At 44.4% G+C, this 26,115-nt stretch overlaps 1 protein-coding gene across 1 annotated transcript; it reads left to right on the forward strand.

Annotated features, from left to right (window-relative positions):
* The first annotated feature begins 12,548 nt into the window (after positions 1-12,548).
* Positions 12,549-25,228, forward strand: RD3 (RD3 regulator of GUCY2D). Its single transcript, XM_009815905.2, has 2 exons — positions 12,549-12,850; positions 21,075-25,228. The coding sequence occupies exons 1-2, from the start codon at positions 12,555-12,557 to the stop codon at positions 21,370-21,372; spliced, it is 594 nt and encodes a 197-aa protein (XP_009814207.1). The 5' UTR covers positions 12,549-12,554; the 3' UTR covers positions 21,373-25,228.
* Positions 25,229-26,115: the final 887 nt, after the last annotated feature.

A 26,115-nucleotide genomic window follows, 5' to 3' on the forward strand; every position in this document is an offset into this window, starting at 1 on the left:
TATCCAAAGAAAAAAGTCCTTGATGAAGTACAACCCTCTCTGTAATAGACTTATCTAACAGGTTTTCCTGAGAAAGACCTGTATACTATGTTCTTCATCGAGCTGTGCCCTGGAACACAATATCCGGGTATCTACCTCTTTTACTGACCCAGCACACTATTTTCTGAGTCGATTTTTTTAACCTTGTGGATTGGTTGTCCCTGATGGCATGCCTCTTGGGTGAGGTCACACCCCGCAGCAGCAGCAGCAGCAGCAGCTGTGGTATCAAATACAAGCATTTGAGCCTTGCTGGAGGCAGCCCCATGCCCCTGACCCAGCAATAGCATGTGGAGGGAGAAAGGGGCAGCCCTACACTGAAGGGGGAGAGAGAGAGGTATTAGCTAGAAAAGACATGGTAACATTGCCAGTTTTTCTCAAATGAGCCTCAGCTACGAAAAGGCTGGGGACTGCTGCTAAAGACTGAATGAACTTTCTCTTTTTTGCTCATAGTGCACTTCTGTGTGGGTGGGCTGGCTGGATTTGAAGTAAACAGCAGGAAGAAGATCTTCCCAGTTAATGAAAAACTGCTTTGCTGAGGGAAAACAAGCACTACAAAAATATGACAAATAGCTCTGAAAGCGGCACTTTTCTAACCAAGGTTTTAAGCCTATGAAACAGGCAATGTCCCCTCTGTAAGCCCCATTATATTCATTGACACACTTCACCAACTTCGCCAAAAAATAGCAGGCCCAATATAACCCTACCACATTATATTTTACTTTTGTCAGTGATTAAGTGAGATTATTTGCTTGTGGTTGGACCCATACAGAAGATCGCAGCAGCATGATTGCTACTGATTGAAGAAGTCCATCTTTAGTGCCAGTGTCAGAGGTCTATGACTTTGACACTGAAATTCAGCAGCTAAACATCACAGGGGCTGCAGCTGCGGTGTTAGCAATGTGCTCAGGTGAGTCAGGGCAGCATCTGATAAATCACGAAAAATAGCAGTCCCAAAGAGACAGCACTACAAATTACAACATGATGAAACTTGATTGTCATGGCATGTCCTGGAAAATGTACCGCTGAATAAAGCTTTACTTCATCCACGTTACCAGAGTGCTGCTACTAAGCAACTGATGCTTTCACTGCTGACTGATCAGGTAAGACCTATCAGTACAACAGTAGAAGAACCCTTGGTTTCAACTGCTACATAAGGTATAGGAGAGATGAATGATTTTTCCATTGTGAGGCTTATGTATCGGCAAAGAAATGCTCCTGAAGATATTCCCCCGTCATCAGTGTCTCTGATTCATGGCAGGAATTTCCCAGGAATTCACTGCATTGAAAATATAACAACTCATTTACCTGGTACCTAAGTATTTTCAAGATGGGGTTAGTTCTGCATTAGTCAGAGTTGATGAGTTTTGAAATAAGTTTTAATGGATGAAAATATAAAGGTCTTTAGCCATGTAAGATGACTTTTAATTAAAACTCAACAATCCCATGTTGAGCAGAGCATACCCATAATGTTAGAAACCTCTGCAAACTGGGTAGTATGCCAGGCTGGAGCTAAAGCTCAGGGCAGACACATAATCCTCCACAAATAATTAGAGCAGAAAATGCTTCTAATCTCTTTGTTAGTCTGGTTGTGTTATTTGATCTAATAATAAACTAGACATTAAAAAAAACCCTCCTCATAAATTTTAATTTAGACTGCAATGGGCATCTTTCAACCTGTAATTGTTTAGTTGGTCTGTTTTGAAATTCAGGTTCCTCCTTCCCTCTGTTTTGACTTATGCATGTACTGTACAGACGTACATGGTCTGAAACGCCACTGTCCTCTGGCTGCGTAAATACAGCATAAATACCAAGGTGTCAGAATTTGGGCCCTAATTTACGAAAGCTTTTCAGCAGGGGCTTGATCGACTTTCTACACCTGCTTAGGTTTCACGTGTCCTTGAGTGGTGTCACCAGTCCGTGAGCTTTCCTTATCCAAGGCCGTAGCTCTGCAACCCCCTGGCGCAGCTCGACTCCCCTTGAATTTGGTGGGGGTTTGGTCAATGACACTGTGGACATCTCCGCGCATTGTTGCACTGTGGGAAGAGGCAGGGCGAGGAGCCGTGGGCTCGCGGAAGTCCCTCCCGCCGCGCGTGGCTGAGACCACAAGCGCGGCCCCGTCCCCCAAGACGAGGTGCTCCGCGAGGTGCGGGGGCCTGCCCCCTCACCCCCCACGGCCCTGTGTAATCACCCGTCTCAGGCGGCCTCCAGGCCCGTTTTCACACGTTGTCACCTCACTGACCCCTTGCTGAATACAACTCTCCTCACTGACTTCTTACTAAACGCAGTAACTTCTCAGGATTTCCAAAATCCACACGCCCCTCACAGCCCGGAGCCCTGCTTGTAAGGTGCCTATTTCCCAGATGAAGCGCTACCCTCTGACATGGCCTGTCCTTCACCTCCCCGACAGCACGGCTCTCCCTCCTCAGGCTCCTGTCCTCTTCGTCTCCCCCATGCCCTTCCAGCTCCCATGCTGACCCCTCGTCCTTCCTTGTCCCTCCAAACCCAGTGAAACCTGCGTGACACCTGCGACTGAAGCCCCTTGGACAGCTGTGACTATTACTGCAGGCCCTGGCGATAAATAAATTAAATAGATGCATTTACTGTGCCGTTATTTATCAGTGCAAAATGAATCTATAGAGGCAAGTCCCCGCGGGGGGGTCGACGCCGTCCCGGGGCCTGGGGCCGGGCCCGGGGCCGGGTTTGGAGCCGGGGCCGCCCGGACGCCCCGGCGGAGCGCGCCGCCCCTGAGCCAAATCGGTTTAGCGTAGTCGCTATGGCAACAGCGGCTGCCGGCGGGGGAGCGGCGGGCGCGCCTCCGCCCGCCTGAAGCCGGCGGCAGCGGGCGTCCAGCGGCTGCTCCGCTCAACTTCGGCGAAGGGGCGGTGTTGAGGCGGCGCTGCCCCGGCGCGGCGCGGCCGCTCGCCTCAGCGTCGGCGGCGGGACGGGAGCGGGTGGCCGCGGTAAGGAGGAGGGGACACTGCCGGCGGCGGGCGGGGTGCTGTGGCCGTGGGGCGCCCGGCGGGACGGGGGTGGTGCCAAGCGGAGGGGACCGCTGTGTTTCCTGGCCCTTTCCGCGAAGAGCGCCGGGTTGGGGTTTCCCAGTTTCTGCGTTTGCCGCCGGTGGGGTTGTCGCTGCCCGGCCGGGGAGGCTCCTGTGGGGGAGCGGCGGCCGCGCGCTGCCCGCCCTCCGCCGGGACAGCCCCGTTAGCGCCAACGGCCGTGAGGCGCGGGGCTGGGGCTGGGGCGGGCGGCGGGTGGAGGCGCGGGGCGAAGGCAGTGAAACAGCGGCGGCCCTGCTTTAACGACTTTAGAAAGTCCGAATTCTGTGAATTGCGTTATTTCTTCGAAGTGTCGGCTCAGCTGCAGATTAGAAAACCCCACAAAGTTCTCACGTTTTGGAGGGATTTTTAAAGAGGCACCAAAGTCTGCCTAAGTCGAGAGGTGTCAGCTCCTTGACAGGTAGCTGTATCTTGTAGAGGTACTGGACCAAGCCCTAACAGCTCAAAAGCACTGCTGTAAGCCCAGCTGTTACCCCCCGTCAGCAGGGCTAACCCATACCCCAATGTGGGTTTAAGCTTGCTGTGCCAGTTTAGAGGGCTTGACTTCAAGCCAGGTCCTCTCTCTGGTACCCTCTCTGGTACCTCTCTGGTACCTCTCTGGCACAAGCAGCAGGAGCGCTGCTGCCAAGGCTGAGGCGGGCTGGGTGGGCAGGGAAGGGGGCCGGGGTGCTCCCACAGCTTTCCCAGGCTGGGCTCAGACGCAGCACCGTGGGGCTGCCTGCATGGATTAGCACTGGCTAAGCAGTTATGTAAAGAACAGGCAGTCGGGGAGGAAAGCATAGTTTATGCTGCCTTATGCTTATGCCACTCTCGCTTAAGATCTCTCAGATTGGACACCTGCCCTACTAAGTGTCTTCGGTGTGGAAGTCCAGTGTGTAGTAACCCCAGTGTGGTACCACTAAGGTCAGTCAGATAGCTTTGGAGTTACGGCAGTGTAACTGAGAACAGACTACGTTGTACATCTCCTATAGTAACACATTAATTAAAACTTGTCTCAGCATGGCACTCTTCACTGCTTGTATGGCTGCTCTCTGTGGATGGGCCGTTGGTGGATCATACAGCTATTGCAGAAGAGAAGCATGAGCTTTCCCAGAGCTCTGCCAGTTGCTCCCTATGCTTTATGTGATCTCTACAAAGAGAGGCTTAAGTTTTCATACTGTAAACTTAGCATTCTTCTTTTGGGTGCTAATTTTAAAACAATGTGTATTTTTAAGTAACTCCTCTCACAAGGACCAAACTTTAACACTGGTCTTAGTATTGTCCAGTACAGGGAAAACTCCCACATAGGTTAATAGTTCTGCAGTGAATTGAGACAAAGACGTTGGAGATCTCCAGTAAATATTCTTTTGGATAGATACTATAACCAAGGTTCAGTACTGAATAGAAATGTACAGGTGTCTGTTAAAATGCATTCTCACCTTACGATGCAATGAGTTACTCCTGCTTTCACGAAAGAATCAGTCCTCAATCTGGATGGAGAATGCACATCTCACCCACCCATTTTCACAGCACTGAGCCTGGTCTATACCACAGTATATGAATAAAAACCCCAAACTTCAGTGGACCGTCAGGTGAAATATGCTTTTGTGTCTGAGTTTCAAGCTCTTACTTTATATAATTCTATAGATAAAAGTATCTGCAGTGAATGACAGTATCAGAAACTCCAGTTTGTGACATTACTGCCCCTTTAATAATGTTGTGTAGTTACAATGACAGTAGAATAGAGAAAGATGAACTAGGGATCTCTCCGAGTTTTAATTTTGAAAGCCTTTTGTGTTGGAGCCTTCCATCAGATGCTATTGCTGCTTTATTGCAGCAATACTTTTTTTGTGGTTTGAGTAGTTTTAATAACAGGAAAGCTATGTGTCTGTGTTACCTTCTGAACTCTCATTTACATGGCTGAATGAATGGTGAAGGAATACTTTGGGTCCCTCTGTCCTGACTGGAAACCTGGCTTTGTAGTCTGCAGAGATCAAAGTAAGATACAAAATTGAAAGTGTGTTTGATCCATGACAGCGAGATCCAAGCAAAATATAAGAGTTTTAATAACAAGTTAGGCAAACAGAGCAAATCAGTGTCTTTTAACTTCCTGGCTTCAGTAGGTTTAGGTTACAGTCCAGTATAAGTTGTGTATGATGTTTTTGTGGTTGCTATTAGAAAATATTGTTTAAAGCATGAGTGGGAATTTGGCATGAAAACAGTCCTGTTTCTCAGCAGATGGAACTCATTTGCTCTGATAAGTAGACAAACTGTAAAATGCTACTCTGCTTCATAAGCAGATTTGAGTAACACCCACCCTTTTGCTTCTGCAGATAACAGAAAGATTATCTTCTGTAGAGTCCCAGCCATTAGCAGAGCTCTAGGCTATTGGGCCCTTCCTTCACTTTTTCTTTAAGATCTGTAGACTGGATTTTCATCTGGAGTTAATCAACACAGCTGTTTCATTTATTTCAGCGAGGCAAATCTGTTTTATATTAGTGTAGCTCTACTGTAGATTGTGAAGCTGTACCAGTTAGATCAGCTACCTTTTTTCCTCATGTTTTGGCTAGTGATTGAAAAATACCCTTCTCATTCATACCTGAGCTTGGAGCCCAGTTCATGCTGAATTCTTGTTTCTTTACCCCTCTTGCAATCAAAGTGCAGATGTAAAATGCACCAGATAGACTTGTTTTCTAAAAGATCAAAACTCTAAGAATGTATTACAAACTACACATCTGCTGTGGAGGTAACAGCAGTATTTTTCATGTGTTCTCAATTTTAAAGAGTTTCATTACAAAAAATCTTTTGAGGGCTACTAGCTGTAGAAAATGTGACATACCCACATATACCATAACTGTTGTGGTATTTTCAGAAGGCCACTCAAGCTTTCCTTTGGTAGAAAAGGTACCACTTTTGTTTCTGTTTTGTCCTACAGCACTTTGTGATATGCTCTGACTGTCCTTCTGTTATGCTACCTAGTGATGATTTTTACAGTCGTGCACATTCACAAACGGCTTAAGTGACTTGTAACTCTCTGTGGCAATTACACCAGCAAAAGAGCCAGCCCATTTCTATAATGCTGAGAATGCAAAGCCTGCTGGAGAAAAACTAACACGGAAATTAGACAGTATGACGAACAGCAGCATGGTTCTCACACATTTTTGAGAGCAGTTGTCATTCAGAATCAGACTTGGGCAGCAGCAGGAGCTGTCAGCCTGCAGCAGGCTGGTTGGACCATGAGCGCTGCCCTGCTAGGGGCAGACAGGCATTACCTGGCATGCAAGGGCCTGCTGGGTGCCACAGTGCCTTGTCACGGTTAGCTCACTCTTAGACACTGCTGTGAGGCTCTTTTTGCTGTCCTTAAACACCTGCAGCCATGAAGACTTGACAATAAATAGTATTTCATTTAAAGGGTTGGCTTGATCCCCTATACTTCTGTTATTCAAAACTCCTTGCTACTTGTAACAGGGTCATGTCACTGGATATATTTTAACCACTGTGAAATTTTTTTGTCCAGCAATAGCTTATGTCCATCACAACAAAAGAATCGGTATGCTCATAAAGCAAAACACAGGTTCTCTGCTGTGGTCTATAAGCAGACCCCTGAGTGTCTCCAAGAGTTCTCTCTCTTTATTCTGCAGGTCAGAATAAGGAATGCTGCTCTATTAATATAATGATATTTGCATTGCTTTTAAGTTTCTTGATTGAAAAGCTCTATCTACTGCTTTTTCAGCATTAATTGCCTCACTTTGCGAGATAAATGTCTGAGGTTATAATAGTTTCCATGGCAAGTAGCTGTAAACACCATAGCCTTCCATGTCACTACACAAGAAGGGAGATTCCAGATAGGAATTAGGGTTCTTTGGGCCCTGGTAAGGTAAAAGTGTCTTTATGGAGAGGGATAATGGTAAGTAACTCTGCAGAAGAGCGGTGAAGAACAGGGATTCTTTTACAAAGCTATGTTGGACTATATAAATAAAATTGAGAAGGTGTTGGCAGCAGTTTCTTAACTAGAACTTGCTAAGATTCTTTGTTTCAAAAAAAAATTAAAATAGCTTTGTCACAGAAATAGAATTTGGGGTTCATCTATGATGCTGTCGCTACTTATGCTACTTCATGCAGGTATAGCTAGCAGCATAGCCATGACCACAAATTCTGCTTGGGAAGCTGGTTAAATATTGCATCAGTTAGTACATACAGACTTCAGAGATGGGTGTAGCCAAACCAGCTTTAATCTACCTATAAGTTGCAGTCTAGGGAGATGCCCGTTGCTAGCCGAAGAACACTGGACTTCTCTGGATAATGTAATCCAAACTTAACTAAAGAAGCACATAAATAAACAAAAAATGTAATATGCTTCGCAGTTTCATGTCATCTGTTTTCCTCATGACTGCACATCTTTTAAAAAGTACAATTATGAGCACAATTTGGGGATGGAGCTTGTCCCGCTTCTTTTAGAAGTAATTTTCCTTGTTTGTTACCCTCTGATCTGGCATGTATGGAAAAAGGTTGAGTGGGTATTTTGCATGAACAAATTCTGTCTCTCTGCTCTCTGACTGTAGTAATAAGGAACTACCACCCACAAGAAGGGAGCAAAGGCATTTCGCAGCTCCTCAGCCCAGTTTGTCGGTATGCTTTGCCCAGATGACAGTGGATTTCCTGGGACTCTATCTATAGCCAGCTGAGTGACAACATTTCCATTGACATCACTGGACTTCGGATTAGGCTCCTACCCATCCAGCCCCTTAAGACTTATCTCCTTCTGCTCTGACACAACAACCATACCCCTAGGGCTACTGAGAGTCGCTAAGGATTGTCAGTAGTGCTCCTGGACTGACAGACCATGAAGGCAAAGGCAAAGCACGGGAGACTTGTCAAACTGAGGACATACCTTTATACAGAGTCCAGCTGTATTCTCATTATTTTTCCACAAATGCAGATTTCCCACCCTCTGCCTACTCCTTTCCTGTCCTGGAGGGTGTTGGAAGCTGGGAACCAGGAAAAGGATTCAATGGAAAGGGTATTTTTTATTCTCAGAAGTTCATCTTCTACAAAGCAAATGGGTCCTGCTGATTGAATCATGGCTGACCAGAAAGCAGCCCTGCTGTAACAAGTCTTAGCAAGTGGTGATGTAGCCTGCAAGAGCCTGAAGGAGACTGATGTCTGTCGGGTTACGTGAACAGCCTCCAGTTGGCCAAAGAACAGCCAGAGAGCAAGCTACAGAAACATATTCCCTTTGTTAGTAAAAGAGCTAGGAAAGGCTGAAATCCTGTTTTAGGAAGGTGAAAAAACAAATAAGGCATGTGGACTTTGGTATTTCTGATGATTCTTTGGTGCATTCTCTGGAGCAAGAAGAGGAAATCACATGGGGAAACATGGGAGAAGGTAAAGAAGTGGAAGATGAGGTGAAATTGTACAGAACATGCTGTGAGAATAGAATGGAGAAAGTATGTGAGGAGAAAAATGCAGGAATTGCTGACAATGTGGAGAACAAAAAGATTTGGAGAGAGGCAAAAAGCTTCTTTAGAACTAAAGCTAACAGGAAACTTCTACATGATAAAGTCTCAGAGGGACTTACTACCAATCACTAAAAATTGAAGAAAACCCTCAGAGGCTGTGTGAGAAAGTGAGATATTCCATACTTTAACACAACTAAGGTAAATGTATGCTTAAAACTCTGTGGCTGGTCGGACTTGCAATCAACAGTGTGAGGGGAAGGTTTGTCTTCTAGACAAAGGTCTAGGGGTCAGTGAGGTAAAAGTCTTGATACCCAGATCTGTTTCTGGAGTGGAACTTACATAGACCACCCTGAAACCTTGCTTGAGTAACACCAGGGCAGTTCATCAACTGGATTATGTCAGCTCCCAGGATAGCCTCTTACAAGAAATCAGAAAATGGACTAATTGTACAACAAAGATCTGTGTTCAGATGGCGTGGTGTGTCTTTCTTTTAATAATTTTAACGTGAATGCTTGCAAAGTGTAAATTTGTCCTTTTCCCCAATAAGAAGGTCAGGCTGAAACTTTTGCCTTCCTTTGGTTGCCCACATTCTGCCAACAGTCCTTTGAGTCTTTCCTAATAGGAAAGCCATTTTGAGTCATTTAATGATTAGCCTGCATGTGAACTTTAAATTAAAAACAGCAGCTACAATTAGTGGAGCCCACAGTATCTTCTGCAGGCTGCAAAGACCAGTAGTGGAAAAAGTGGAGGCTTGTCAAGCCTGCTAAATAGAGATGGCCAGTTTCCAGCTCTCAAAAGGAGGAGATGATGGATGAGAGATGGGGAAGGAAACAATCTCATACAAACAAGACTCTCTTAGGAACAGTCAGCACAAGCTGCCAGTGTGCATGAAATGCTTGGGTAGGATTTTTCTTCATTTGAGAACAGGCCATTTAAACTGCAGATGAGGTGCTTTCCTTACTTTATACTCTTCTCGTGTGGAAGCAGATTTTTCAAGTAAGGTATGGGAGACAAGTGGAAGCCCCATTCAGAATCAGTGGTATCCATGTTCCCATACCAAAAGTAAATCTGCCTGTTACCAGTGCTTTATGAAAGCTCTGGGACAGGGCAAAGCTCGGGTTCAGCAGGCCTTGCTCAGACAAGGTATCCAAAATAATTTTCTCACTGATTGTCCTCTGCAATACTAGTGCTAGGTAACTCATGCAGAACTACTTTCTTTGAGGGAGACTGGCAAGATAAAAACATAAAGGCAGAAAGAACAGCCTAAGACCATGTGAAAGCCAGGGCAGGTCAAATGAGAGCCCAGGTCTCCTTGCTGTTTTTCGCAGTTCTGACCACTAAATTCCCCTGTTGCTCCTCTTCTAATGAAGGAGCTGGTGAGCTAGGAAGAGCTGGAAGGACATTCCTCAGTTTCGCAGATATACTGCTTTATACTGTTTTACCCCTAATGCCACTGAAGTGAGCAGAGTTAAAGCAACGTGAGACCAGGTCATAGAATAAAAGCAAAGTAAGCTAACCCTTTGCTGGTAAAATACAGAAGGGCACGCTCACCTTCATTTGGTGAAGGTGCAAATGGAAATAATGATACTTTAATTGGTCAGATACCTGTAGAAGCTTATGAAAAACTGCTATTGTTGCATAAGCTGAAAAGAAAGAGACTTTTAAATCTTTTACAACAGCATGTGGTCTGTTCTGCTACTCACTTTTGCTAGCAGTGGGCTCACCTATGTGATACATAAGGGGTGATAAGACCAAGGAAAATGTCTTAAGTTTTAAGGATCTTCATCCTTAATAATGTGTAATGGTGAGTGGAGGCCACCATGTAGCAAGATCCAGGTACATGTTAGGATGGTGGGATTACGGAGTTTAAACTGTCAGCACATTAATTCCAGCCTCAGTTCATTCACGTGTCTTGGTCAAGTAAGTCAGTGGCAGGCAGCCAGGGCGCTCTGTGGTGATTCGAGAGCTTTAGCTGGAGTCATCCTGGGAATGAAAGCAAATGAAAGGACCTGCTGCTCCTCCTCCTACAGAGCACAGAAATGAGATAGGAGCGGGATTACTTCCAGCAGCTGCTGACTATGGCTGGTATCGTAAGGATTATCATAGCTGATACTCCAGGGCGAAAACAGTCGCTACAGCAATCCCTCCTGTATAAGCACTGTAAACTGGCAAAGGTGTTAATGTTTATACAGTCTCAGGAGAGTACCTGTGGCCTTACACACCTAGGTAGCTAGCTTTGTGTCCTGTGGAAGTCTTCAGCCCTTTTATGTCTTCCTTCTGAAGAAACTGGTATTGCTTGCTGGGAGAGGTATGATATAGGACTAGCGAAACTAGTCCTTTGATGCAGTTTGGCAAACTTCCTGATTCTAGAAAAGCCTAAGCATTAGACCCTGAAATTGTTTCAAACTTGGGACACTGTACAGACTATTCAGGTTTTTGGAGCATTTTCCTTTAATGGTGTGACATATTTACATAATACGAACAGTTTTGAAAGAGAACAAGGCTATGTTACGGCAAGTGATAAAGGCATGAAAGCGACTGAAGCACCCTTTTTGCCTGGTGCAGACAGTGACGGTTTTTCAAGCACTGAAGGCAAAATCCTATTGACCGTTGCTCTTCTAGGGAGTGTGGGAGCTTGTGGCTCTCAGCTCTAGTGAGAGTACTGGGTAGTTAGGAGCTTCTGGTGATTTGCATTGTCACTAAAGGCTCTCGGCCCCAATATGGCAGCTTAAAGCAAAAGCATGTTTTTCTTCCTTTTATGTCTGTCTTCATGTCTGTGTCTCAGTAGTGAGGATTTGCTCAGGCCCTGCAGAATCAGGCTCTTTAATCCATTGCCCTCATGTTAGCTTTTGACGCCATGTCCTGACTGGGCTGCTGCCAGCAGTAGCCTTTTGGTAATCCCAGCTGCAACCATTATTTGTGCCACCCCTTCTCCCTGGGGGCTAATGGAAGGGAGCAACAAGGCACGTAGATGTGCTGTGTGAAGAAACAGATGCTGTTTTCCTCCTGTTCAGGTCCCTAGTGCCTGCTTTGGACTCCATTGTGTTTAAATACAAATACAGTAGTTAATAACTTTGTTCCATGCATTGTGCTCTTGAAGTGACTACATGAAGGCATTGGCTGGGTGGGGACTTAATCATCTTCTGCTGAGCTGATTGGTGCAGTTTGTTCTGCCTTCTAAGAGCTGGGTAACTCCCCAGCAGCAGAAACCTCTCACTTAGAGGTAATAACAGTTTAAACCTTGGCATGCTGTCACTTCCCTCAGCCCAGCCTCAGTTCCCTTGGCGCTGGTGGTAGCACCTAAGGTGTGCTCTTCCAGCATAGCTGATAGTTGGACTTCAGCTTGTAGAAGGTGTAGCCTCTCCTGCATGCAATAACACTTTTGCTAAATAATGGTTAAAGCTCTGCCTGGCCTTCTAGTTAATGCAACTGTTGCTCCTGCCAGTACTAGCTAAACACAGATGAGCTCTACCACTTATGTTACAGCAGCAGCAAATCTGCCCAGGTCACCTATCCTGCCCTCCCTCCTGAGGATCCCCTGCTCCCTAGAACGTGGTTCCCAGGAATAGTTTGACTCCATGTGTTGAGTTTTTGCATGGTAGGGTGCTGCAAGGTCATGCCCTCCCATGAAGGTTCAGACAGGTGAGCCCTAGCCCCAGCTCTTCCATGTGGGCAGGAGAACGCTTCCCCAGCCTGAGCTGGAGGGAGCAAGGTATCCTTATAACTTGACTTCAGACGTAAGAACTGTGACTGTCATTTTACTTGTGTGGTGACAAGGAAACAGTGCCTTTTCACATTTTGTCTTGCCCTCTGCACAAGTTGGCTGCTATGGGTGAGATTTCTCAAGGTGCTCAGCACCAATTAGTTCTAAGTGGCTAATCCAGTAGCACTTTTAGGTGAACAACAGACTCGAGGGGTGTGCAGGGGAGAATGTTCTCAGCTGTGTTGATGATGACGCTGTTCTTTTTCTCTTCCTCCCTACCCTCAACCCACTCCCAATGAAGACACACAGAGCACTATGTCACTGGCATCCTGGTTCAGGTGGAATGAGCCCCCAAACCGCATTTCCCAGAGGAACCCCACAGAAATGGTGGTTGAAACACTAATGATGGAGCTGAGCTGGCAGACCAAGCAGGCAGAGAAGCAGCAGCGAGAGCGGGAGAATGAGTATCGCAAGATCAAGACTGGGGTGGACTACGGCTGGCTGGTCAGCTATCCAAAGCAGAGCTATGATATCAGCCCAGGAGAACGGCTGCAGCTGGAGGATATGTGTACCAAAATACATCCTTCCTACTGTGGGCCTGTCATACTCAGGTACAGTAAAAGATGATAGTACAGACCTTTCCTTTCCCCCTCTCTATGATATGTGAGGAAGGAACAAGAGTTGTTAGAACCAACAGAACACAAAATTGGCATCCTGTATCATAAGTCATGTTGGGACAGTGTCTTTGTGGAAGAAGGGAAATCTAATATTTTAAGTCAGTTTAACATGGTATCATTCCTCCAAAATGTTACTAAATGTCATTTCCCCCTGAGACTCGCTTGAGTACTTTATGCTCCTGAGCAGTCAGAGCAGCTTTATCTTGCCTGATGAACAGTTACCATTTCAGTATTGTGATGGTTTTTGCTTCAGTCTTTAGAATCTTAGAATAACTGAGGTTTAAAGGGACCTCTGGAGGTATTTGCTTCAACCTCCTACTCGGAGTAGGGCCAACTTCAAAGTTAGATCAGGTTGCTGAGGGCCTTGTCCTGTCCATTGTTGAATATCTCCGAGGGTGGAGACTGCACAGCCTCTGAACAACCTGCTTTGGTGTTTATCCACTCTCGTTGGAGCCTTCCTTCCTTGATTTGGGCCCCTCACTACAAGAAGGACATTGAGGTGCTGGAGCGTGTCCAGAGAAGGGCGACAAAGCTGGTGAGGGGTCTGGAGCACAAGTCTTATGAGGAGCGGCTGAGGGAGCTGGGGTTGTTCAGTCTGGAGAAGAGGAGGCTGAGGGGAGACCTTACTGCTCTCTACAATTACCTGAAAGAGGCTTGCAGAGAGGTGGGTGTTGGTCTCTTCTCCGAAGTGCCTAGTGATACGACAAGAGGAAATGGCCTCAAGTTGTGCCAGGGGAGGTTTAGGCTGGATACTAGGAAAAAATTATTTACGGAAGCATTGGTCAAGCATTGGAACAAGCTGCCCAGGGAGGTGGTGGAGTCACCATCACTGGAGGTGTTCAAGGAACATGTGGATATGGCATTGTGGGACATGGTTTAGTGGGCGTGGTGGTGTTGGGTTGATGGTTGGACTTGATGATCTTACAGGTCTTTTCCAACCTTAGTGATTCTGTGATTTAAGCTGTCCAGCAGGTCTATTGAGGCACTTGTCCCTGGTGTCCAGACTAGCCAAAAGGTGCTATTGTGTTTTTCAGCCTGTGAGCCAGGTATTCCCAGAGAAAGGAGGGATTCCGTGCTTCTCCCGCCCCTGCCCTAGTAGGATGCAGGTGGGTCATGCAGTTGGCTTGAACAGCTAGGTGGTGCTTCTGCCTTCTGCAGTGTAGATGTAGACTCAGCCTCTTGGACTTGCTGTTGAGCCTTTCAAGTGCTAGACAGAGGATTGCTGCTTGCCAGCTGAGTAACCTTCTGTGAGGATGCCTTCAGAAATAGATCTAAGCCTGCTGTAGCACCCAAACTGGAAGTGGGGGAGGTCACTCTTCCTTTAGAGGGGGGGTGGCTCTTCTAAGTTAAACCCTCTCACTTAGCACAGTGCAAGTGAGGAGTAGTGATTCTGAAGTCCACCTTGGCCAAAGCAAAGTTGTGAAATGGGCCTTTATAATCCAATTCCCCTGTTCCAACATGTTCTTCAGTTGGGATTAGAAAGAAGACAGTCCTGGCAGGCCATGTACAATGGGGTGCTCAGCACCCTGCAGTCCCTCACTGCATATGCTGGCACCTGTTTTCCCTTGAACAAATGCATCTACAGCTCCTCAACCGTAAGAGGGCTGGAAATAGCTGATCCTCTGTCTTACAGTGGGGGTGGCCAGGAAAGGATGCCAAAGCTACCTCTCTAGCTCCCATCTTGCCTGGGGCTGAACCTTGGAAGCAAGCTCGCACAGGGCTTTGGCTTTTGCAAAGGTTGCCATGGTGGCAGAATCAGAGATTTGGGATCATTCAGTGGCCAAGTTCTCTCCAGTGAAAGTTTGCTGGGAACGGCACCTGCCTTGTATTTGTATAACTCCGAGCTAGGCTGTAAAAAAGCCACTACAAACCCCTTGGGGTTCAGAGTTATTTTCACCATCCGCAGGACCACTGAGCAAGGCCTGTCTGGCAAACAGGTTATTTCCACGAGAGTAGGCTTCAGTCACTGAAGCTGGGAGGCCCCAAGGTTCATCATCTCCTTCAGAAAAGAGAACTAAGCTGAGCTATATGCAACTTACTGCTGCTCTGCTTTTTTTTTTTTTTTTTTTAAACTGAGATCATGCAAGATGTGTGATTTCAGTGCAGCTTGTAGTGGTTGTTCACTGTTGTTCAGGATTCAGAATACTGTTGACAGTAGATAAACATACTCAGCAACGTTGGTGGGCTCTATGTGGGCATAATTGAAAAAGGATAAAACCGTCCTCTTAAAAATCCTCTTATAAATTGCTATTATAGGCTATCATAAATTGTATTACAGTAGGATTCCAGAAGTGGCATGTTTTTGTTTGTTCCATACTATGCAGTTTGCATGGTTAACAGAGCCACATTAAAAAAATGAGGCTTGCATAACCTTTGTTGGGTCAAGTCCATGATTGAGAAGGGAATGTCATAGCCACAAAAATAGCAGAACTGGATTGGGTCAAAGGTGTGTTTGATCTGATGTGCAATCTGTATGTGAGATAGTGGCCGGTAGCATCAGAAAAGAGAAAATAACAAGGCAAGCAAGTACAACAGTACAGACAATTACAGTATCTTGTATATAGCCTCCAACTTCCTGTGCCTTGTAACTTGGAGACTTTTGGAGCCAGAAGTGGTCCTTCTGTCCATAATTGCCCTATGTGGCTTTTTCTTTCAGTGGTTTGTTTAGGTTTGTGGGGTTTTGCTTTTCTTTTTTGAACTCATGTAAACTTTCAGCATTTGTGGGACCCCATGGCAGAGTTCCACATCTGAACTGCAACTCTGCTGTAGAAAACTGTATTTTGCTTGTCTCAAACTAATGTGTACTACTTCTATTCGATAATCCCTTCTTCTTGTGTTGGAAATGTGAACAGTTGACCCCTCTTCTACCTTCTAACCTTCTAAGAGTTCTGTGGCTTAGAAATCTTCATTGCTGACATGGAAACAATAAAAAAGAATGGGGCTTGCCATGCTAGGAGCTGAAAATGTACAGGACAAATAAGGAGCATGCAGTCTAACTAAAAGACAGACAAAATTGGATAAAATCTCTTCTCAGAAAGTGAGATAACATGGAAACTTCCCCAAAATTGCACAAGATAACAGGAATTCAACTGAAATCTTCACATTTCCAGTAAAGTACTTTAATCACAAGATCATCGCACTGCTGATATTTCCTCTTGAATACCCTGTGACTTTCTAATACGTAGTAACTTTTAGAAAAAACTTCCACAAAAAAACCCCAACCCTATGAGCTTGCCTTTGGAAATTCAAATGCAGAGCATCTACCTTACTTGGTTCTGTCTGAAAAATTAAGCTTCCTCCTTCCCCTTCCATCTTAGGCATCTGAAGAGCCGAAGTCCTTTTTGATGTACTTGACAAGCATGTAATACTTAAATAACACAAGTAGTATGGATCTTGCAAGACTGCAGAGTTTGTTTTGTTTGTGTCATGCAAGGTGTCCTTATTTGTGAGAGTCTAAGCTCAGAGTCAAAGCCAGAACAAAACATTTTTTTATGAGTTGTCAGAGATGTCACTTTATTCTCCAGAGGTCTAAATGATTATCCAAATGTCCTTTTCTGTGGCTACAGTTACATCTACTGAGAGGCAGAGTTTCTAAAAATTTGTTTCTTTAGATGTGGAGGAGGCTGGAAAGGAGCACTTCTTAAATGGGAGGGGTTTTTTCAGATCCAGTTCTCCTGTTTTGTATTTCGGGTCAATAGAAACTTTTCTTTGAGTCTCTTGAAATTCTGGAAGGATTCAAGTACACTGCAAATACCACCAGATATCCGGAGTTTCTGATTCACCTCATACAAATAAAGCTATTGCATTCAGGTGTAACTTAGCTTTAGGTTACTGGGTTGGAGATCGCTGACTATATTTAAAATTAAATCGTGGTGCCATTTGAAGGAAATGACAGTGATTTTGGTGAGGCCCTTAGTACCTAACTGCCATGGTTAAACTGAACGAGTAGACTAGTAGCTTGCTAATACAGAATGCTAGATTTTTGCCATCTTTACTCAGCGCTTTAGCTCTAATCAGAGCTAGTTATGGTCTGTTTCGTTTACTTCAGTTTCAGCAAAAGTGAAACAGGGGGCTTCTGTCCTTCTCTGCCCAGAAAGAAACAAACAAAAACCCCTAATATGGAAGTGTAAACCTGCATTTTGGTGATCTGAGATATTAATACCACAGGGTAAGGACTGTAATTTTCTAAGGATTGTGTATAGCTGAAGTGGACTTCCTAGTATGTTTGAATGTAAGACAAATGACTAAAATCAGAAATGGATTTATTTACAGTTATGAGCTTAAGTTTGAGGTGATGTGACCTGAGTATTGCAGTTAGCATGAATGCCATAGTCCTTTGGCAGTCAAGTAGCCTTCTCTAGCAAAGTTGTTCACAGCTTTACAATATAACCAGAATTCCTGCTCAAAATATAGATTCAGGAGTCAGCAGCTAATTATTAGCACTAAGCACCCCTCGTTTTCTTCGAATGACTAAATCTACTTAAGAGCTCCCAGTTCAGACAGGCACTCAGGAATACACTGAACTATAAGCACATTGTTTAAGTCCACGGACTTCCGTAGGATTTAAGAGGTCTTTAAAGTTCAGGCTCTACTTAGGAAACCTACTGAACTGGGGACGTACAGAATATCATAGGCAGGTGACACTTTAAAAAAGCAGTGCCAGTATGAGCCAAGCGCAGCCAGATTCTTAAAATCTAATGGCCATATGAGGATATGGAAGGGTCACCACTTAAAGAACAAATTTGTTTGAACTGTGATTAAAACACAGCCTGGACTGGGGAATGTGCTTGTCCCGATGTATGCATATACATGCTCCCCAGGCTTCTGTGCTGGCTCAAGGTGAGTTTTGTTGACAGTCACGTCTAAGACTGCATGACTTGCATAATATATTACAGGTTAGCTACCAGTAGTATCATAACTTGTTTCACAAATAAGATAGAAAGATATACTTTTCTGATGAGTACGGAAACCCTGTTGAGGGATTGCTAGATATGGTTGTGCAGTTGCTTAGTTTGAAACTATTCTATGCAAAAGTGTAAGGGCGTTAACCTGTGCTAGAAGATAGGTGAGCCTTGTGCAATTTTGTGTGCTTAATTCCACTGAGCAGCTTTGTGTGGAGTTTGCTTCCCAGAATACAAGCCCATATTCCTTGATTCCAGTGGTTTTACTTGTTTTATATGTTGCGTGTTTTGTGCAGAGAGCAGACTGCTGGATCATCCAGCACATCAACTGGCTTTCACTGATAGCTGGGGAAGATGGCTTCAGTTATGCATAGGTGGCTGCAGAAAACATCATCTTATTTTCTGACACACGGACTGGTTTAGCTAGACCTCAGCCCCTGATAACCTGTCCATCCTTTCTGCTGAGAAATACTTGTGGCATGCAGACCTTTTGGACTTCATACGTGGGTTGTACCTTACACAAAGGTGATGGTACTCAAGTTACGGGGGCATTAATAAAGGGGCAAAGTTAGTTTATACTGTTGGGGGAGAGGAAAGCGCCCCCTTTCCCTTCTCCATCTGAATGAAAGTGGCTTTTCTTTGGGTGACTGGCAGACAGTCTGTTGGATTGCTTTCTCTTTGTTTCTCAGACCTGCTCAAATCCATAGCAAGTAGTTTTTATGTTGGTCCTGAAAAGTCAGAGGTAAATCTTAACAGCAATAGCAGAGTTCACAAAACAATTCTTGCTGCCGTAGCTAAGGAGAGTGCAAACAGGCAGAGAGCTGTGAAGGTGGAAACTTACGCTGATTTTAGAAAACTATTTCAGCTAGATTGGTTGGGAGTGTTATTAGCAGCACAGCTCTGTGTTCAGGGGATAAATTTGCTGTCGTACCACCCATTTCCCTCTTGTTTCCAGAGCCAGTCACTGGTCCAGTAATAGCCTGACCCAGGCTGCTACCTGCTCTGCAGTCACAGTCCAGCAGTATGACACACAGCCTCTAAAATTGGAGGCAGTGATGAGGCCTTTTGCATGCACAATTGCCAATACAAAAGAAGAGGGTGTACTGATAGATATATATAATATGACAGCATCTGTCTTTAAAATACACATGGAGATAAAATAATGGAATGACTCATTCAGTTCACCTCTGCAATAGAAGTCATTTGAAGGTGCTTTTCCTGGTATTATAATAACAATGTTGTGAAGACTTGTGTTTCAATGGACTCATCTGTCTATGCTTCTGACTAGGATAAAGGGAAAAGTGTATTTATTGTAAAAACTGTATTTTTGTCTCTTTGATAACGCAACTGAAGTGCCTCCTCAGAAGGGAGAAAGGATGTTTGCAATGTACAGCAAATCTGTTACCGCTGTTACGTGCTAAACCTCAGCAAGACCTAGCCTTTTGCTCTTACAGGCTCTGCACAATTCAGTTTAGCATCATTGTGTAAGTACTTATGTACCAGCGTGAACTACAGTGCCTCAGAGGCTTTTTGCACCCAAATGTTCAAAGTTTAGAGGTTTTCTGGGAAGGGGTGTGGGGGGTGTGGAGGAAGGAGATTAGGAATTCATCTGAAGCAACTGAAATGGTTAAGGAATATTTTGGTGACTTTGGTAGGTTTTGTGTCAAACTCCTCTAGCATGACCCTGAAAGGGACTGGTGCTTCTGCTGATTCCCTCAGGATGCAGTACTGGTGTCTCCACAGCTGTACACGTAGCTGCTAACACTTGCTGTGAGAGAAGCACACCAAAATACCTGGGATACAGCATGATGTTAAGATGTATGATGTCCAACATCAGGCCTCCACACTAAGAGTCAAAAGCTGTAAATGTACAAAAAGTCTTTTTGTTTTATCTCTGGTTTTCTTTCTGTCCTTATTATCTTGGGTACCCTTTGGTACACCATTAAGCGGTGCAATTCCGTAGTGAACTAAACTCCTTGTTACATTCCTAGGGCTTATCAAAAAAATCAAGAGGTAGGATCTTATTCTATCAGCTTCTGCTGTATTAAGCTTATTTAAATGCAATCCTACTGTCTTCCATCCTTCTTCAGTTCAGTTGGAGAAAGATATCAAAATGCTTATAGACCTTATACACTTTAGCTTCCATTAAGTATAAATACCTGGATTTTAGTGAAGTACTAGTTTAGCTCTGTGTCTGCTTGTAGATACAATTTTTACATCAAGAACTGAATATTTTTTAGAAAAGTAGCCATATTACCATCTGTCATAAATGCATGCTGTTATGGAACAACTAGAATCTCTATGTGACCAGTGTGTGAGCCTTGGGAATGGATCCCACACTCTCCAGGCTGGGGACCAAATCACCCAACAAGGTGTCAGAAATAGTATGTTCTTTTACTGGCCCAGCCAGTGACCCACCCAGTTTTTTGAAGAAAACTACCCTGCTCTGCATCTCATCTTCCTCACCTGCAAAATAAAATTAAGCTAGCTTAATATACATCAAAAAAACCATTTTGAGCTCTTTGCTGAGAAGGGACTGGAGTAATTCACAGTTGTCTAATTAGATACAGCATTGTGCTGCCCATCAAGGTGTTATCAGCTGAGCCAATCCATTATCTTACAGGAAGCTGAAAGAGGATGAAATACCACTTCACTGAAATTTAAATATTGAGAGACTATCAAATATATAACGAAGAAGAGTTTTTACAGGATTTTTGTTTGTCTATGGCCATTGGGTAATGCTATGGGGAATGAGAACTGGAAACAGGAGAAGTCTACTGGGACATTCCCTGGTTTATCCTCAGCTTCTGGTAAGCAGCAGTTTGGGGACTACTTGAGCAAGGATTTGCATTTGGACAATCACTTAATCAGCAGTGATGGGGACATTTTCCACAAACTTGGCTAATCATTTTGTTTCTTAAGCTATTGATAGCACTGAGTTCCGATTTAATAGGTGTTGTGCGAACAGAGCACTTCCTTCAGTTTCACATTTGCCGCTTTCTAGCTTTGTTTGGTGCTCCCTATTATTTCTTGTGCTTATGAGAAATGGTGATTCATTGCTTCCTTACATTCTCTGGCTTGCTTGTGATTTTAGAGACCTTGAGCGTATCTTCATGGCCCCTCCCTATTGTTGTTCCCTTCAGTCCAGGGAGTCCCATTTTGCAGGAGAGTGCAAGTTCCAAGTCTAACACAGTGACTTGGCACCAATCCCTAATTTGATGTTTTTAATCAAAGCTGTGCCTTGACTGTGCTTTCAGATTCCGGCAACTCATTGCTGAATATGAACCAGAAGTGCAGGAAGTATCCCGGCTTTTCCGCTCTGTCCTGCAGGAAGCTGTCGAGAAGATCAAAGAGGAGGAAGAGGCCAAGAAGCTTGCTAGGCAATGGAACACAAAGAACAAAACCAGCCTCTCCTTAACAACATTTAAATCCCGGTCCAGGATTTCCCCGTTCATCAGTGACATCAAGACCATCTCCGAGGATGTGGAACGGGGCACCCAGCCCACCAGGAGGGTTTGGAGCATGCCAGAATTTCGGAATGCCAAGGATTACTGACTCTATACTGAACAAGGTTTTTAGACAGTGATCTTTCAAAATCCCAGTTAACCCTTTTTTAGCTCTACTGTTTCTTCTTTGTTCCAGCTCTCTCTTCCTGCCTGTCTCTCTCTCTCTGGAGCTGTGTCCATAGTAACTGCTGCTGATGCCCATGGTGTGTGACACAATTTATTACCAAACATGCTAGCCTTTCCTTTAATTTAGTAGCTATTCAGTAACCTTAAGGGCAAGGCTCACTTACTATCTCATTTTTATTACTGCTTTCTTGTGGAAAATGAATTAGTTTTGTGATGTCTTCTCCTTTTCCCTCCCAGCCTGGATGTAGTTATTTATAAAAGCTTTTGGCCCAAACTAGTGAGAGCTGCTGGCTGGACCAATCTTGCTGAAAGCAAGACAGCCACTTCTATGAGTAAGGCTTGCAGGATCAGGCCTGTGAGTTAAAGCTAGTATCTGATTTGGAACTGAACTTCCCTTTCTGACTAATAACTTTCCTCAGTGCTACAAGAAACTTCACAGGTAACCTCAGCACTGCTCTTTATCACCTTTTGGCTGACAATTAGCAATCCAACCTGCATAGAAACAGACCCAAGCTTTTTGAGATGAAAGACCAATATTATTCCACAGCAACTAGTTTGTGCATGCTCAGGTTTCTTGGGTATTTTCTTTTTTGTGCAGGCAGAGCCCCCTGAACCTTACACCTGCAGAGTAGATAGAAATGTAACAACCTGCTGTGTAGATATACAGGTGGATACATCAGTGCTGTGTCAAACGCTGTTCTTGGTCCTCAGTGTTCTGTGTTGCTGAGGTAAGTGCTCTACCCCACATCCCAGTAATAAGTCAGTGGGCTGAAATTAATGGTTATGGCTAAGCCTGAGAGAGTACTGAAGTATAGTATCAATGTACAGAGAGGGTACAGAGAAGGGTGAAGGGAATCAGCATTCATCTACAGGGCTTTTTGTAGAGCTGCAATAGTTGAGATCATTTTAACAAGCTGCTGCTGTGGGTGACTGAAGGGCTCTGGTAGATGAAGATGTGCGCCCTCAGCCTTCTCTCATGAGCACTCACAAGAGAGCTTTCATGTATCACAGGCTGCTGGCCAGTGAGTTGATACTACTACAAAACAATCTTTAATGCAAACTGAGTAGCTTATAGGCCAGCATGGTTCTGTTGAGACCTTGAAGAAACAGGAAAATGCCACTGACGAAAGGCTACTGGGGCCTTAACTCAGCATCTCTAGGGAGAGCTCTCACCAGCAAAGGGAAGAGAATGGCATGCTGTGAAAATCATGGGTCCTGTAGAGAAGCCAAGGGCTAGGATGCTTTGTGGTGACCAACAGGAGGTGGGGAAGGAAGAGAGGGATGTCCCCCTATGACTGGCTTTTGGGGAATCATCCCAGTGAGTTATAGCCTCATAGAGAACCTTGTAGGTTTTTTGTTGTTCTTTTGCCCATTTCTGACTCTTCCCTGGGGACCTTTGCAGCAGCATGTGGGTACTACAGCCAAGATAAAACCCTCTGAAAATGTGCCAACTCTGGGAAGAATTCCAGCACATGAAATCTATCCTAGAGTAGAAATGTGCAGTTTCTTCCAGAGATGGGGGAGGGTAGCATAAAACAAAGATCAAGATCAAACTCTTCAGAGCTCTCCAAGACTGTGGGATTCTGGCTGTTCCTCTCTCCCCTCTGGGCTATCTAAGACTGAACACAAGGCTTTCTTACTAGCACCAGGCTGTAGTTTCTAGTCCCTTGGTAAACTCTGCTGCCAGCAACGCTCCTAGGGACAGAAAGCAGAAGCTCACTTTTAATCAAAAACTCAGGGCTTCCAATTACAGCATCCCATTTGGGACAGGCTATTTCAACTTTAGGTCAATGAGGGAGAGTTTAAAGCCTTCCGCCAATCAGCTTGATGTTTTTTAGCTCTATGTCCTTGTGAAGTAATGCAGTTGTGTATATGAAGTAAAAACAAAGGCTTGACATACTTAGTTTAGTCTTAGCTGTCTAGAAGATGTGGGATCTCTAGCAAGAGATCACCACAATTTGCAGAAAAATTCTTGTTTGGAAAAAAGTCAACCATCTTTCTTCTTTATATATTTGTAAGCCACTGTATGGTACTGAAGGCTGAGATGAGTTCATGAGTTTCATGCCACAGCTCTGTAGTAATTTTATTTGCACTCACATTCTATTTTGACACCTTCAAGTATTGACTGTATTCATGCAATATTTGATGGACTGCTCTCAGAGACAGGACATCCTAACACACTGACATAAAGCTCTTTGTTACAGTACCATGTCTGTAATGTGCTCACTCTTAAGGAGAATCAGGAGCAACTAACTTCCCTACACCAATGTACAAAGCCAATGAAATCACCTGAAGGGTGTTCACACTGTCACAGCAGCCTGTGATCACACTGTGTCCTTCATTAACAACCTCCAGCTAGCAGATACCATTCTCTTTTAACAGTCAGGAGAGGGAGACAAATCTGACCTTTGGTCAAAGCCACCTATGTTATGGAGGCCAGGCTGGGGCAGTGCCTGCAACAGCTGTTATACCTCAACTTACCTATAATTTATATTTCCACAACACAATGTAATCCAAACTTTTAAACAGTATCATTCTCCCTCTACCTCTTCTGCAAGTTACACTGGGCTCACAGTAGCATCTGATGATAAAGGGACATTCAGATACCAAGCTATAAGGTTTCTATTCTTACTACATGCTATCTAGTACTCTTAAAGGTATAGAAGTAGTATGATGTTTGCCTGTGGCCAGCTGCTTGGAGACCGACTGTGACCTTCTGCACTGTGTGCCCACCAGCAGGTACTGAAGCAGAGCTGGGGAGGTGGTTAGGTTGCACAACTGCTGCATTGTGTTTGTTGTGCTCATTTTTCTTAGGAATGCTGTAGACTGAACCATAAATGATCCTTTGGTCACAGCATGCAGCAACAACTACCTACCCATGTTTGCCTTGTCCTAATTCCACATTTTGTTTGGCTAAATCAGCATTTTAGTTCAAATCATGAGCATGCAACTCCTGATTGTCCCCACCTACTGTGCCATAGTCCATAGCACTGGGCAGGCACAGTGGGCAAAATAGATTGCTTTTGGATGAAGCTAACCCAAATGATCCGTTGCAGCTGGCTCACAGACCATAAAGCTGGACTAACGCTGGTCTGAAGTAAACCCTCAGGAAACTTTTATAGTGTCAACATCAGGTCCTCACTGACGTCTGACTCTACAGTTCTGCTCCTCATGGGCTGCACTACTTGCTAGTGTAGAAAAAAACCAAAACATTTCTACACAGCCCTGATGAGACTCTCTGATTTGTTCTTAGCCCCTCCTGAGAGCGAGGCCAGTGTCCTAATTTCTTAAGAAGAATAAAAAGTGAAATAGCAGCACAACATCATTAACAAACAAGTGAACTGAACAAGAATCATTCTAAATCCTCAATCATTCTCTCAAAACTGTTGCCCCACTGCTGATAGTATTAAGCTGTCCAAAGGACATTGTTACACCCAGGAAAAAAGCAGTCCTAGATTTACTATACACTCTAACAAGTCGTGGCAACACCTCTGTAGAAGCTCAGCTGCACTGCTCAGCTTCAAGGGGCTAACACTGCTCAGAGTCACTACTCACCTGAGAAAGACTATGCAGCCCTGCTTCTATGGGTTCTACAGATGAGCCTGGCCCACAGGCTGTGATAGCCAGCAAAGGTGTGCAGGAGGTGAGGTCCCTCACCCACATCAGCATATAGTTCAGACAGCTATCACACCATGGAGTAAACTTTGCAAGAAATAACTGCTGAAATTGCACTGTTTATACATTTAATCATGGAACCTCAGAGAAATAAAGCAAAGCTGTGAAATACAAAAAAATTTTTTGTACTTGTTGCCTTTACTTAAAGATCTCCTAAAATATAATCTGTTCACATCTAGCCAAACACAGCAGCTGTTCCACTGCCCTACTGTGCACTGTGTACGTATCAAAGAAGAAAGGCAAGAATGATAAAGGCACTTGGTCTAAACAAAAAAACCCATCCTCTCTCTACAGGCTACAAATGCAGCCGCCTACCTTCTATCTTGCTACCTCTACAAACAGATCCCAAGATTTAAGGTGATAAATAACCAGGATTAAACAACTGCAAAGGTCTGAAAGTCTGTGAAGCTAAGTGGTTTACAGATACAACCTTGAATTGAAGTCTTCATCAACATGCTTCCAAGCACGTCTTACATTAACGAGTATTACCATGAAATGAGAAGATATAAGTGACAAAATGGATATTTTGTTTCCAGATACTTTTAAGTCACTCCAATTGATCTGTACCTGATCCTGGGTACTAGAACAGCTTAGTATTAGCAGATGGCCCTAGATGGCTCAGGGCTCCCTCTGCTAAGCATTGTACATGCAAAGCACACACATGTTAAACAAAAGGAAATATTTTTTTCCCTGGACAAAGTATTACTGAAGTGTGGATTGCATTGCTCATCACATTCTGGAGATCAGACAGATGAGTGGTTCCAAAAGGGGACTACATGAGTTCAGAGGGTTAGTAAACCACAGTGGTCAGGATGCAGCCTACAGCACAGGGCTTAAGCCATTCCTTGCCAGAAGCTGTGGACAAGCAAATCTGTTACGTTGCTTATGCTACTTCCCCAAAACACTGCTATAGGCCTCTCCCAGGACAAAAACTATGGATGACTAGACCTTGACTGGATGGCCATTCTGATATTCCAGTGTTCTGCTACAC

This window comes from Gavia stellata, chromosome 2 (assembly GCF_030936135.1).
Source record: "Gavia stellata isolate bGavSte3 chromosome 2, bGavSte3.hap2, whole genome shotgun sequence".
NCBI lineage: Eukaryota > Metazoa > Chordata > Aves > Gaviiformes > Gaviidae > Gavia > Gavia stellata.